At 42.3% G+C, this 14,932-nt stretch overlaps 1 protein-coding gene across 1 annotated transcript; it reads right to left on the bottom strand.

Moving 5' to 3' along the window:
- Nucleotides 1-689: 689 nt before the first annotated feature.
- Nucleotides 690-7,362, bottom strand: LOC122770742 (keratin, type I cytoskeletal 13-like). Its single transcript, XM_044027823.1, has 8 exons — nt 6,912-7,362; nt 5,504-5,586; nt 5,119-5,275; nt 4,018-4,182; nt 3,537-3,662; nt 1,890-2,110; nt 1,505-1,530; nt 690-1,403 (listed from the first exon to the last, which is right to left on the bottom strand). Exons 1-8 carry the CDS (start codon nt 7,287-7,289, stop codon nt 1,300-1,302), a joined length of 1,260 nt encoding a protein of 419 aa, XP_043883758.1. The 5' UTR covers nt 7,290-7,362; the 3' UTR covers nt 690-1,299.
- Nucleotides 7,363-14,932: the final 7,570 nt, after the last annotated feature.

The following is a 14,932-nucleotide window of genomic DNA, read 5'->3' on the forward strand; positions in this document are numbered from 1 at the left end:
CAGCGTCCTTCTATTGGCTGTGAGGAAGCCAATGAGATGTCGTCCATCCCTGTAGACCATTCCCTCGCTGAGATACAGGCCAGCAAAGAGAGACACGGCTCAATGGAGCCATCTGGTGTTTGTTTTTGGAATAGAAAACATATTAAAGTCTGCAGGAAGTTTGAATAAATTGTTTTATTGAACATTAATAGTTATATAAAAGTGAAGAAAGTAGTTTAATACATGGTTTGAATACAAATAGCACAGATGTTTCCTAAATGTGCCAAATGAGTCCTCGCCTGGAATGTTTGCACTAAAATCTCTAATTTTGTTCCACTTCACTTGATCAAAGTCAAACTTTGCAGAGATGATGTTCACATGTTATTCTTTGATTTGAGTGAGTTTAGAGCTGATTCTCCATCATTCTAGAGAGATATTCATCCTTAAGCTGAATTATTTTCATTTTTTTGTGTGCCATCTACATTTACTCTTCACCAGTAACACTTACACTGATATATACACATCTCAACAAATCACACAATTTTTCCCTTTACTGTGACACCAAAAGTATTGAAATAGAACTTGTGGTTCATACTCATTTTATTATGAGTATGACATTTTCCGACCTAAAAAACAGGCCAAGATAAAGTCAGCTTTGCTAATACTGTAATCCTTGTGTAAGTAATATAATAATACAAGACCTTAAAAGATTTCTTTTTATTATATTTTTATTATTTAAAAATGACCAGAAACACAAGTCCCCTGTTTGTGGGTGTAGAGTGACAGTCCCCTGTCAGCCTGGTATATATGTGTGTGTGTGTGTGTGTGTGTGTGTGTGTGTGTGTGCATAAATAAGCAGTGAGAACCAATTGGCTGGTCCTTACAAGTTTAACATGCTTTTTGAGGATTAAGACTTAGTTTAAGGGTTAGGTGTGTAGTGGTGATGGATAAGGTTAGAGTAAGGTGCTAGAGAATTCATCATGTCTGAAACAACAAATAATGCAAAACCAGCGTGTGTGTGTGTGCGTGTGTGTGAAAAAACACAATTTTATTCATACATTTAAGGGCCTTTTCCCAGTGTTTTGTATTAAATTGTGGACGTTCTACTTGAATTAAAAATAATGCAGAAATCATGACACTTGACGACTTTGGTAATGACCCAGGGAATTCTTCTCCAGGTTAGTTTTGGTAAACTTGAGAATACAGGAAGACCTGCTTATTACTGCTATCATCATCATCATCATCATTATTATTATCATTATTATTATTAGTGTTGTTATTATATATTTGATCCAGATACTTCGGGATGCATTGTGTCTTCTATTTGAGGACCTCTTCGTTCACGTCTTCTGTGCGGGACACCACTTTACCGTCAACGATCTCCTCAATCAAAATCCTCCTTCTCTGGGTTTTGATTGATTGAGCTGCAAAAGGAAATCCAAAACATAAATAAATAAATATTTGTAAAATAATCCATTTTAATTTGGCAAAGAGTTTAAAAAATGCAAAGATGATGTTAACTTACGTGGCGCTGGTGTGGTATTTACAGTGCTGGAAGACAAAAAAGTCAAGAAATCACAAAAGCTGTTTTTTTGCCCAGTCTTACGACTAAAGATAGAAATAATACAAACGTAAACAAATGACTAGTTTGGTGTTTTTGGACAGGAGAGAAAGGAACTGCTATTCCACAGCACAGCAGTTACTACAGATCATCTTTAAAATAAGTCCCACACGGGGACATTTACTGCTGCAGCAGCACAAATGGCAGGAAAAGAAAAGAAATAGCAAATGCATTGAAAGATCCAGAAATCAACCACTAACTACATTCTGGTGAAGGTGTTGTCTTCATATTAATGAGGAAAACATTTACAAACAGACTATTTCATGAATATACTTTATTATCTCCTCACATTATCTCCTCTCCATCCAACAGCCTCCTGTACTCGGCGATCTCCAGCTCCAGCCTGGTCTTGATGTCCAGAAGCTCCTGGTAGGCGGCGGACTGCCTCTCGATGTCGGCCCTCATCTGGCTCAGCTCGTTCTCCAGGCTGTTGACCATGGTCTGGAGCTGGCTCAGCTGCAGGCTGTAACGGGACTCCGTCTCCGACAGAGTTCCCTCCAAGGCAGATTTCTGCGACGTTAAGTAGTTAAGAAGCTTCGTGAGTGCTGATCGTTTGTTTTACGATCATTCTACCACTATTGACAGATGCCTGTGTCAAGTCCCTGTAAAGCACGGGTCTCACACTCAAACGACCTTGGAGCCAGCGACCATCTCGTCTGGCCAGCAGGGGGCCAATCAAGTAAACAACAAAAAGATTAGTAGTAATAGGAAAATATTGATCTTTCACAGAATTTCAAAATAAAAGTGACTGTTCATGTGGAACAATGTATAGTTCACACTAAACGTTTACTTATGATGCAGAATGAATGTATTACTCACAAACATGCAGAAATAACAACATTAAGTGTGGGGCCACGATGGGAGGGGCCTCTGCTGATATGAGTCATGTTGTGTGTTCTTCTTCTTTATATCACACAGATGGAGAATTCTGTCTTTGAAATTGCTTGAAAGGGCAAACATGTTTTGTTAATAGATTCATAGATTTGATCTAGTTGGAATGTTCTCCCCGTGTGTTTCTCCAGGTTCTCCAGGTTCTCCAGGTTCTCCAGGTTCTCCAGGTCTCCTCCCACAGTCCAAAACATGCAGATATGGGGATTAGACAAATTGAACTCTAAATGGTGTGTCCCTGTGATGACTGACCATCTGTCCAGGGTGTGACCCCGCCTTTCACCCTATGTCAGCTGGCATTGACACCAGCGCCCTCTGTGACCCTCATGTGAAGGAGAAAGCGTAGAAGACGGATTACAAAAGGCTTTAAAATTAGATGTGAAAGGTTGCCCACCACGGTGGTGTAGTGGTTAGAAGACCTGGGTCAGAGCCCCGGTTGGAACAAGGGCCTTTCTGCATGGAGTTTGGGGGATCAGGTAAATTGGACACCCTAAATCGACCATAGGTGTGAGTGTGAGAGTGAATGGTTGTTTGTCTCTATGTGTGTGTGGCCCTGTGATGGACTGGCGGTAGATGTTGCCCAAATGACTTGGCAACATTTTCTGCTCTGAGACACTGGGGGCGTGTCCACTGGAGGAGGCCCCCCCCCCACACACACACACACGTGCTTTAGTGGGGACCAAAGTCCAAAAACGTCGTTGTCTGTACAGAATATAAACGTAAACTCTCATGTAGAGAAACGACATACTGTCCACAAACTCAGAGTCCTGCTCTCTGTCGCCCTCTTTCTCTATCAGTGGTACTGCAGCCTCACAGTTGGCGTCTTCTCGTCTTTAGTGATTATAACAATTAAGTGTCAGAGCTTTTCTGTGTGTTTCGGGTGAGACACACACAGAAATAAAGGATAAAGATCACTGAGGGTTTTTATATCATTACAGTGTTTGAGGATGAGTTGAAGACATCGAGCCATTTTCTCAACACACATACATATGTGTTCATATACACACACACGTGTACGTATGTGCAGTGTGTGTAATGTGAGACGTACCAGACTGAGTTGGGAGTGCAGCTCTATCTGCAGCGCCTGCAGCGTTCGCTTCAGCTCGTTGATCTCACTGCGGGACGTCTGGAGACTCTCGGTGCTCGACGCCACCTGCTTGTTCAGCTCGTCGAACTGCAGCACATCAAATTGAACATGGACGTTATTACAATTCTATCAAGACTTTTATGATCATTACAGATTTTTGAGTTTATTGGTACAAATGACATATACAATTTAAATGAGCTTTTAAATGTAGAGGGTTAGGGTTAGATGCAGTTAAGGTAAGAACTTCGCTTAAGCCAACAGGTTTTTACAGCATTTGACTTTTAAAGCAGGAGTTTAAACACATTTACTAAAGAGTCCCAACGTGACAAAAGAAAAGTTTCAAAACAGTCGATATCAATAATAATCTTGATAAATAATCATACATGTCTTTAAGCATGAAAACAGGATGTGACTCTGCTTTTATGTCTCTTTAACGTCTCACCTTGACTTTGTACCACGCCTCCATATCGCGGCGGTTCTTCTCCGCGATGCCCTCATACTGACTTCTGATCTCATCCAGGACTCCGTTCAGGTCTTGGTGGGGTCTCGCTTCCACCTCCACATTCACAGAGCTGGAATTCACTTGGCCGCGCAAGGCTGCAAGCTCCTGCAGACACGATCAAAGAATAAAATAAAACATTAAATAAATTCACTTTTATTCAGATAAAAACATAATAAACAAAATAACCAGAAACAAAACGGGAACAAGAATAACCAACAAGCAAAGCTGCATTTGAAAACAGGCTCCGTCAAGCTCTACGATCAGACCGGACTGAGGGAGTGTTTGTATGCACACACCAGCACTGCAGGGGCGGGCGGGGACAACAAGCATTTTTTTTTGAGCAATAAACTTCACACATGAAACTTTTCTTGTGCGCGTCTTTGCGTTTTCTGTCCAACTCCAGCCAGTTTGGACTCGTCTCACTTCCTGTGTGCAGTCAGCTTTGTGTGAACCTGTCACGTGATCATCATTAAAAGTTGCTCACTCTGAGGAAATAACGTATTTTTGTTCCAAACAAAGATAACAAACAATTCAGTGCCCAATTTAGCAGAACTGGTTGGCTACAACATTGTTAAATGTATTAATCGTGCACGATTCTTAAACTGTGGTATGTGTACCACCAGTGGTACGCAAGCTGCCTCTGGTGGTAATCTGATTAACGTTGGTGATGATGGTGTTACTGAGAGAGCGCCATGTTTTCTCGGTCATAAACGCACAGTTAAACTGAAGCTAATCTGATGGATTATGTACATCTCAGGTGAAACGATGTCATTTATCAGACGGAGTGTAAACATCAGCGATGATTCTCTCAGCAGGACGCAGCAGTTGCTTGGAGACACAAAGACAGAAGGCACTTCAAACAAGTTTGGCATTAGCTGTGTGTGTGTGTGTGTGTGTGTGTGTGTGCACAAGCAAAAGATAACCAGGGAGGAACTGGGTAAATAATGACTAACTGACTCAGGGAACTGCACCGGGAACCTGTTCCTCTCACAGAGACGAGAGGAGCGCTGTTTTCACACAGCTGACCAGCACGACTCTCACCTCTTCATGGTTCTTCTTCAGGTAGACCAGCTCTTCCTTCAGGCCCTCGATCTGCATCTCCAGGTCGGAGCGAGCCATGGTCAGCTCGTCCAGGACCTTGCGCAGACCGGCGATGTCCGTCTCCACCGACATGCGCATCGCCATCTCGTTCTCAAACCTGCACACGAGGTTCATGTCACTGCACCCGCACACGTTAATGTTCCAACTAACAACAAACCGGCTGCACCTGTTCTACCACCGCGTTGACCGTGACACCCTGTCCACTACCACTCACATGACTGATGCTGTAATACTGCCACTGATCACTGGTGTCTGCCTTTTTCAAACAGGACAATGCTGCATAATGCAGGGATTATAATTCCAGATTGACGACATGTCAACTCACTTGATTCTGAAGTCTTCTCCTGCCAGTCTGGCGTTGTCAATCTGCAGCATCATCCTGGCATTGTCCTGTGTGGCAGCACTTATCTGGAAGTTTTAAAGAATGAATGAAAGAAAGTTCTTAAATAACAGCAGCAGGTGTGTCAAAGTTCATAATCACTCATGATGTCACTGATTATTTTATATGTTTGTGTACGCGGAGAATTGTTTTATAATCAAAATCTATTCTTTTTTTGTTGCTATACAATAAGACTGTGTAGGTACTTGGTAAGCTTTGCTTTACAGTGGCTGCCATTTTGTGTCACATTTCAACTTCTTTGATGAAGAACAAGAAAGAAGGGGCTTTAGGTTGCTTTAAAATACAAAGCTTGTAGATGTACTTGCTTTACAGGCCTCATTTCTACAGCAACCCCAAACAGACAGACCACTTAGGGTGTGGCGTTTTGTTTACCACACAAACAACAAACAACATCCTCTGTGGTATGCAAAGGCCACCGTAGTTCCCCCGAGGTGAGAGGAGGCGTTCTGCAGTGTCAGCACTAACACTGGACCTTTGATGCCTCTGTTTTAATATCAATAATCCTGTGGATTATATACATATATATACACATATAGTTGTTTAGCTGTAACATTTTTATTCATCATTCCACGTCAAAACAAACTGTGTGAAATGTCATTGTCAAATGTTTTAAACGCACTAAATGCTGATTGGCCATTTGAGTTTGAGACGCCTGAAGTACAGTAATACACGTGATACATGATGTTTACATCCAGGTGGGGACGTCCGGTCTCCACCTTGAGTCTCCAGTGGTTCAAACATAAGCTCATCCTGCTGGACACTGCTCTCTTTCCCTGAGTTGTAAACTCAAACTCTTTTATTGCACTTTAACGTTCAGTCAGTCCACGTGTTGTAATTTCACATTTTAAACTAAAGGTTCACATCACTGGACCACATCTCCAGCTGGTTCATGATAATGTGTGTGACGCTGCTGATGAGTCAGTAAACAAATGAGTTATTAATAATGATAATGATAATAAAACAATAAAGTTCTGTGTTCTTGCCTGTGGGGATAAATGATTTAAATACAGAGTATCAGGTCACGTTAGACAAGATTTTAATACATTTTAATAAAATCATTTGCAATAATTAATAATACATCTGCAAAGTTTTTCCGTTTATTTTTAAATATATAAAAAGTTTGTATATTATTAAACTAGTTATAGATGAATGACGTTATTGATTCATCATCGTTGAGTTCTATCACATTGTTCTGGGAATAATATGATATTGTAAAGTTTCCAGATGATCAAATAAAAGTTGTTGGTACTTATGTAATAATAATGATAATAATAATAATAATAATAACAATAATAATAATGACGTGTAATATTAATATAAATCTAAAGCTCACCTTCTGGCGCAGGCCGTCGATGATGGCCTGGTACTTGCTGTAGTCTTTGACAGTCGGGGTCTGCTTGTCGTACCACTCGCGGATCTGACGCTCCAGCTGCGCATTGGTGGTCTCCAGAGTGCGCACCTTGTCCAGGTACGTGGCCAGGCGGTCGTTGAGGTTCTGCATGGTCACTCTCTCGCTGCCGCCGCTCCCTCCGCCACCGCCGAGCGCTGATGACAGGTCAAGGCCGGAGCTGCCGAGGCCGTTGGAGGCGTAGGACACCCGGGCGTTTCGACCACCTGAGCCGCCGTAGACGCTGCCGGCGCCGCGTCTGGAGCTCATGAGCGGCATTGAGGAGGAGGACAAGGATGAAAATCCGGTGCGGTAGAGGGTCATGGTGACGGACTAGTGTGGTGCTGGAGAGCCGCGTTGGAGCACTTGACGCTGGAGAGAGACGCTGGTGCTGAGGCAGCGCGGAGGGAGCGTTTTATAGGCGCCTCGCTGCAGGTGGAGGCGGAGGAGGCGGTGGGTGCGGCCACCATCACAGGTGCGACCACACAGGGCGTGGTGAGTGAGCATTCAGGTTTATTTTCTGCTTCGAACGACATGTTTAACTGTCCGTGAACATTTCAACGCCGCTGCTCAGAAAACGCTGTCACGCTTCATTTCATCCGCTTTAACAGACGTTTACTCCGGAAGACAGGCCGACATGTTGTCAGGGCACGTGACGAAGCACAGGTGCAAACATTATTCAAATGAACGATGGCCGAGTTCCATGGAGCTTCCACAGCTGCTTATGTTTGTTTGTTTGTTTGTTTGTTTGTTTGTTCGTTCGTGCGCAAAAAGAGAAAAAAGAGAGAAAAAGTCTATTATACAGTTCGTTTTTTGATATTAAGTCACAACTTTGACACCATAAGTCAGTGTTTTTGGATAATAAGTTAAAAGAAAAGTTAGTATCTTTAGATAGTAAGTTATATAGTAAATTCGAATTTTGAGATTATTGGGTCATTTAAGTCTTTAGTTTGAGAAAGTCAGTCAGTGTTTGAGATATATTAAGTTTCAGATATTAAGTCAGTATTTGTGAAATATCAAATGTTGAAGAAAGTGTCAGCGTTTGAGATGATACATCAGTATTAAGTTATAATATGGATACGAAAAGTCAATATTTTAAGTCTTATAGTAAATCAAAGTTGAGATAATATGTCAGAATTTAGTGAGTCAGTGTTCTGAGCTAGTGACTATTTTGATATAGTACGACAGTAAGTAAATAATCAAGATAATAATCAGTATTTTTTGAGATTTTAGATCATTTCAGTCTAAAGTTTGAGAAAGTAAGTCAGTTTTTGAGGATAGTAAATCAAAATCTTGACATATTAGGTTAATATTTTCAGATATTGAGCTTGTAAGTATGTCTTTTTGACACAGTAGGTCAGTAGTTTTATAACGTTAATTAATATTAAGTTAGAATTGAGACGTATAAAGTCAGTATTTTGTGATAGTGTAGTGTGTGACATTATGAATCAGTATATTAGAGATAGTGTTGACATAGTAAGTCATAGTAGAATGACAGTGAGTCAATCTTTTGAGAAAGTACGATAGTAAGTCGCTATTTTGAGGCAGTAAAGCTAAAGAGATTATATATCAGATTATAATCTGTCACTATTTTGATATAGTAAATCAGGTTTAAAAAAGTATTCAAGATAATAAATTAGTAAGATAGATATTATCATTATTTTTATGAGCTGACTCAAAACATGAAGAGTTTCTAATGTTCTCTATTTCATGCCACAGTGTGGTTTGTGGTGTGATTATATCCGGGCAGGTGTGTGTTGGCCAGTCTGTCAGCAGATTGTAATTCAGATTGGTTTCACCTGCACTGAGGTGTGTCACAGATGTGTAACAGTTGTTTACAGTGTCCCAATTCACACGGACAGAGACAAAAAAAAAGCTTAAACACGCATTCAAAGCCCATCAGTGCTGGTGGCAAGACAACAAAAGTGTGAGGACAAATGCAGCAAACACCACAATAACAAACCTGATCACTGCGATGCACGACAGTGTCAGTCTGATGCTGTGTGTACATCATGGTACGGTCTGGTCTGGTCTGGAGTGGTAAGCAGGCTTGCGTTTGGATTGAGAACAGTATCTTTACTTGGTTTTGTGTGGTCTGGTCTAGTTTGGTTTGGTCTGGTCTGGTTTGGTTTGGTACAGTACGGTTAGGAATGGTAAGCAGACTTGCGTTTGGATTGAGAACAGTATCTTTACTTGATTGGGTGTGGGCTGTGCCCGATGACTGTGTCGCTGGGCGATAAAACCATAATGATATAGAACTTGAAAGTGATAGAAAGTGAAGGACATTACAGTCTGGACGTACAACAAGTTTACGTTCAAAGTCAATGCACAGACGTGATGGACTCGCTCGACATTTTTCATCTTTGTGTTGACATGACGGCCAATCAGCATTGAGATTGTGAAGATGACGACACTTGGCTTACATGCGGCCAGACTCAGGTCACATTCTGTCTTGACACACTTCTCAAGAAGAAGAAACAATTTGGACAAAACTTACTTTGGGAGCTCCGTATGGATGAGAAGCGCTCTCAGCGATACACCGCGTCTCACAAAATGTCGAGCTTTGCATGAGAATAGCATTTGCCTCGACTTCTATTGGAAATTTACAATGTTCCCAAGGGAGTGACGTTTTTTCCCCCAATCAGCTGACCTTTACACTCTGGTACCCCAAGGGAAGGGAACCAAAGAATGGAACAGTCGGGGCTGGTTATTTTGGTACTGATCGTAATGAAAAGACAAAAACAAAGCGTACTGTACCAAACCGTTCCACTCGGTGGTTTAGAGTGAGCACAGGACCTTTAATAATAACCATGTAAATAGTTATCAGTGGTTACAGTTCAACAAAAACTCATTAAGAAAGGATTAACATTAATTATAAATGAAATGTTATTATACTCTCAAGAGCTGGTGATACCTCATAAGTTGTTTCATTGTGAGTGTGTTCACGGGGCTGTTAGTTCCTTCCTCCTGACATAATCATCATTTATGTCGTCTGCTCTAACCATAAATAAATGCTAACAACCACCTGTGTGACAGAATGTCAGATTCAGGTTCTAGACCACAGCTTTGTCAGCAGATCCTTCTCCTGCGTGATCCACCATCACAATCTGGTCTGGCCGTAGTTCAACCATTCACAGGAAAGAGTTTACATAAAATATTAAGAGACATTAAAAGAGCTAAGCTTCTGCACTGCGGCGTTGCATCGTGTGCTGTTAATGTTGGCAGGAACAGTGGTACAGTCCAGGCTTAATGCAACGACGGTGTGCTTTGAAGTGTCACAGTGACAGTCACTCAGAAACTAATTAGGTTAGGAATTCATCATATATCCATCACATTGCTTCCATGTGATTGGCAGCTTTTATGCTGCAGTTGAAAAGCGTGAAACTGATACTGGTGTGAACACACAGTTGAACAGAATAATACCTAATAAAGTGAGTATAACAAGAGAGAAGTAACTAGGGCTACGGCACTTCTACTATTAGTTTCCTTCAACTAAAGGTCAGTATTACGGAGTGTGGGGGGGCTCACATGAGGGTGTTTTTAATGAATATATAATTACTTGAATGATCCACATTCCTGTTTTATTTGTGGTTGATGAACCAAACATACCTGTTTCATTCAAGCCTTTCCCTTAAACCAACGCCTGACTGCACATACGTTACCTCGCTCACTGTGCCCGGGCCACGCGGTTGGTGTAGTGGTTAGTAGTCCTGCCTTTGCAGCAAGAGAGACGCAGGTTCACGACCCGCTCGAAATGTTCTCCCTGTGTGTGTGTGTGTGTGTGGTTTCCTTCCACAGTCCAAAAACATACAATATGGGGATGAGGTCAATTGAAAATGTGGGAGGGGCTTAAGTTTATTTTTCAAACATGTGTCCTGTTCCTCACTTGGAGGAAGTGCTTTTATTTGTCTTCCTGAAAACAAAACTAAACACAAAAGTACCATGTCCCACATGTTGTTGTGTTGCCGGGTCAGAAGTGAGGAGTCGGTGTTTTGTGTCCCAGAATGCCGTGTTAGTGACGATTGTTCATGTTGATCAAACGTTCAAACAAAGAGCGTGGTTGTGTCTCAGACATGCACCTCATCCACAGCCTCACTTACACACTCGTTGAAATGTCTTCCATCGCTCAGTGTGCCACTCCTGCTCTAATTGTTTTGTAACTATTGTGTAACCCTGGAGTTCTGTTTGAACTGTCACTCTGACGATGCGTCTTTTTTCCACCACTTAAAGATGATTCAGTCACGTTAATGAAATAATTATTCTTTCTGACATTTGTGAGAATAAAACCAGTAATTTACTGTGAAAGTCCTTTTAAATCTTTCGAGAAGCACTCGTTTTCTCTTGTGTGTTTGTGTTCATGTGAGAGTGACGTGGTGCAGAGGATAGTTCATGTTGTTTTAACCGTGGTTGCATGAGAAACTGAAAAAGTTCAGATTTACCTGCGGTTGGTGTCGTTGAGTCTTATGTTAAGAGGCTATGACACAAAAACACTAACTATGCCTTTAATGGCACATAATGAAGCCTGCGCCGTGTGTGGCACAGTTTTAAGTGAAGAGAGGAGGAAACACCCTGTCTGTCACATTCATCGAGCCGTTCCCTTTAATCATTCAGTCACTGTATAATTGTAAGACACATTCAGCACTTTGTCTTTCGTTTGTTTTTGCTTGGAGACAATAAACTATGAAGCCTGCGCCGTGTGTGGCACAGTTTTAAGTGAAGAGAGGAGGAAACACCCTGTCTGTCACATTCATCGAGCCGTTCCCTTTAATCATTCAGTCACTGTATAATTGTTTTTGTGTCTTGGTGTGTGTGGTGTGTGTGTGTGTGTGTGTGTGATGTGTGTGTGTGTGTGTGTGTGTGTGTGTGTGTGTGTGTGTGTGTGTGTGTGTGTGTGTGTGTGTGTGTGTGTGTGTGTGTGTGTGTGTGTGTGTGTGTGTGTGTGAGTGTGTGTGTGTGTGTGTGTGTGTGTGTGTGTGTGTGTGTGTGTGTGTGTGTGTGTGTGTGTGTGTGTGTGTGTGTGTGTGAGTGTGTGTGTGTGTGTGTGTGTGTGTGTGTGTGTGTGTGTGTGTGTGTGTGTGTGTGTGTGTGTGTGTGTGTGTGTGTGTGTGTGTGTGTGTGTGTGTGTGTGTGTGTGTGTGTGTGTGTGTGTGTGTGTGTGTGTGTGTGTGTGTGTGTGTGTGTGTGTGTGTGTGTGTGTGTGTGTGTGTGTGTGTGGTGTGTGTGTGTGTGTGTGTGTGTGTGTGTGTGTGTGTGTGTGTGTGTGTGTGTGTGTGTGTGTGTGTGTGTGTGTGTGTGTGTGTGTGTGTGTGTGTGTGTGTGTGTGTGTGTGTGTGTGTGTGTGTGTGTGTGTGTGTGTGTGTGTGTGTGTGTGTGTGTGTGTGTGTGTGTGTGTGTGTGTGTGTGTGTGTGTGTGTGTGTGTGTGTGTGTGTGTGTGTGTGTGTGTGTGTGAGTGTGTGTGTGTGTGTGTGTGTGTGTGTGTGTGTGTGTGTGTGTGTGTGTGTGTGTGTGTGTGTGTGTGTGTGTGTGTGTGTGTGTGTGTGTGTGTGTGTGTGTGTGTGTGTGTGTGTGTGTGTGTGTGTGTGTGTGTGTGTGTGTGTGTGTGGTGTGTGTGTGTGTGTGTGTGTGTGTGTGTGTGTGTGTGTGTATGATGAGCATTTAAGTCTAAGGCGTGGAGGATTTGTTCAGTCAAGTTCAAATTGTGAGGGAAAGTTTTTGGCTGGAAATGTTTTGAACTCTCACCGTTTAAAGATCGCTACATGTAATATGTAAAGTGGTGGCCATTAATGTTTTAAATGGTACTGCCTTTCTGTGACTGTGATGGCCGTATCCATGGCAACACAATTACTCTCAGTATACAGATATAATAGTTTCACACACTTGTAGCCACATATATAAACAACCACGACGCTGTAATCTGAGTCCGAGTACATTTACAGTACATTTGTGCATAATATAGCGACAAATCAATTTCGTGAGGGCTGAAATGCCAAAATGTGTGTGAACATATCATTTTAGATGAATGATTGTGTTGATCTACAGACTGAGGAGAACATCTTTGTTGTCTCAGAGCTGCACAATGAATGACATGAGAACAATGCTGTAAAAATGAATCACTGCTCTACATGAAACGCACACATTTTGTTTCCTCCGTTTAGTCTCAGATTGTTGTGTCGATACATTTTTCTTTGATCGTCTGAAGTCCAGTCCAAAGCTGTTCCAGGGGGTGGAGCCTGGTTAAATACAGAGGCCCAGGATTAGAATGGGTTGTAGTTATTGTGTTTAGTGTGTGTTCAGTTTGTTGAGTTTGTGTTAAACAGTGTTTTTGTGAGTTCTGTTTAGTTTACTCAGATTTCTGCTTTAGCACTTCTCAATCATTGGACTTTTATTTTTTGAAAGAAAATGTTGACATCATAATTTGTCCTTTGACTGCTTGGTACACAAAACACACCCATGGCTGTGTTTTCCTGTCAGTGGATCAGTGGTAGAGCGAGTTTGTGTGTTCAATCCCCAGCTCTTGACTACAGTTGCGTGTGATGATGATGTCGTGGATATCTGCAAATTCAAACTATTTATTATTTACCTTTTACTGCTTTTTATAATATGTTTACACTGTGAGTCAAAAGCACGAGTCATGGGTTCAGCTTAGCTTAACCCTCAGAGCAGCATCTTTTATATCAACATAATCCCTTCATTTGTTTTGGATTTAAACACCATGGCGACCATCCAATCCAGAAATGTAAATGACATGTTAGACAACATCGTTCAGACCAACATCTCCTGGCAGGGAGTGACTTTTCTAATTGATGAAGAATGGATTGAAAGTTGTGTGTTTGTTTCTTTTTGTTTGTCAAATGTCTCAGTGTTCAACCTCCACCTCCTGAAAACCTCAGGAAACCTCCACCTCAGGAAACCTCCACCTCGCCCCCTGAACTCTGAGTGACAAGCCACCACCTGCAGCAGCCCGTCGCTCCCTGGACCACAGAACTCCCAGGAACACTCCTGCAGATGCCGTGCAACACTGGCGATTTCCCGTATCTATGTGGGAGCAACATGACATTAAACAAACTGGCTGAGTGGCATTCTTCATCTGCTGTCACAGCACTAACGATCCGCGGGCAGCTGCGTACAACGCCCCGACGGGTGTTTTCCTAACTGACAACTTTATTCATCGCCCTCATCATCACAATCACCATCATCATCATCATCGTCATCTTCACTGCCAACAAGAGGATAACAAAAGCGTGTACGGCGGGGTAATGAGGGTGAGTGTCCTCACATCGCTGTCTGTCTTTGTTTAGTCTGTTACCAGCGGTCCTCACAGAGACCAAAACCTGGTCCTCATATGGCACAACCTTGTTTCTGAAGAACTAGTCAAGTTTAAGTGAAGATGACTTGTGGTTAAGGTTAAGCATTAACTGGTGATACACTTAGTTTAGATTGTCCAAATGAATGGAAGTCAACATTTCTTCATTCCATCGTTTCCATCAGTCTTGTTTTTGGCAGCCATTTTAGATTTAGTCTCAGTCTCATTAGTTTTTAGTCATTTTAGTTAATAAAAGAGTTTAGTTAAAAAATATTAAACAAATGAATTCAGGTCACTAAGTATTGGAGGACTGGATTTCTTCAGAAACCTTTTATCTCCACATTACGTTTGTTTCCAACATATTGCAACAGTTTTTTTCAGGAATTGATGCTGACTTTATCAAACACGAGTGTCACACATAAGCTGTGAAAAGGAAATTTCCTGTACTGGTGGTGCTCCACCCGGACCTCTGACCCCTGCCCGGACCTCTGACCTCCGCCCGGACCTCTGACCGCCTCGACCTCTGACCCCTCCTCTGACGACCCTGACCCCTGGACCTCTGACCTCCGCCGACCTCCTGACCCCTGCCCGACCTCTGACCCTGCCCGACCTCTGACCTCCGCCCGGACCTCTGACCCCTGCCCGGACCTCTGCATTTGCGGA

Source organism: Solea senegalensis, linkage group LG6 (genome assembly GCF_019176455.1).
Source record: "Solea senegalensis isolate Sse05_10M linkage group LG6, IFAPA_SoseM_1, whole genome shotgun sequence".
Lineage (NCBI taxonomy): Eukaryota > Metazoa > Chordata > Actinopteri > Pleuronectiformes > Soleidae > Solea > Solea senegalensis.

Bases quoted from the DNA above. Each gene is read 5' to 3' on its own strand.
- LOC122770742 (XM_044027823.1), bottom strand. From the start codon at position 7,289: ATGACCCTCTACCGCACCGGATTTTCATCCTTGTCCTCCTCCTCAATG. The intron at 5,276-5,503 runs GTGAGTTGACAT...CCTCGTGTGCAG, and splicing joins GGAGAAGACTTCAGAATCAA to GTTTGAGAACGAGATGGCGA. The intron at 1,531-1,889 runs GTGAGGAGATAA...TTTGTCTTCCAG, and splicing joins TTGGATGGAGAGGAGATAAT to CACTGTAAATACCACACCAG.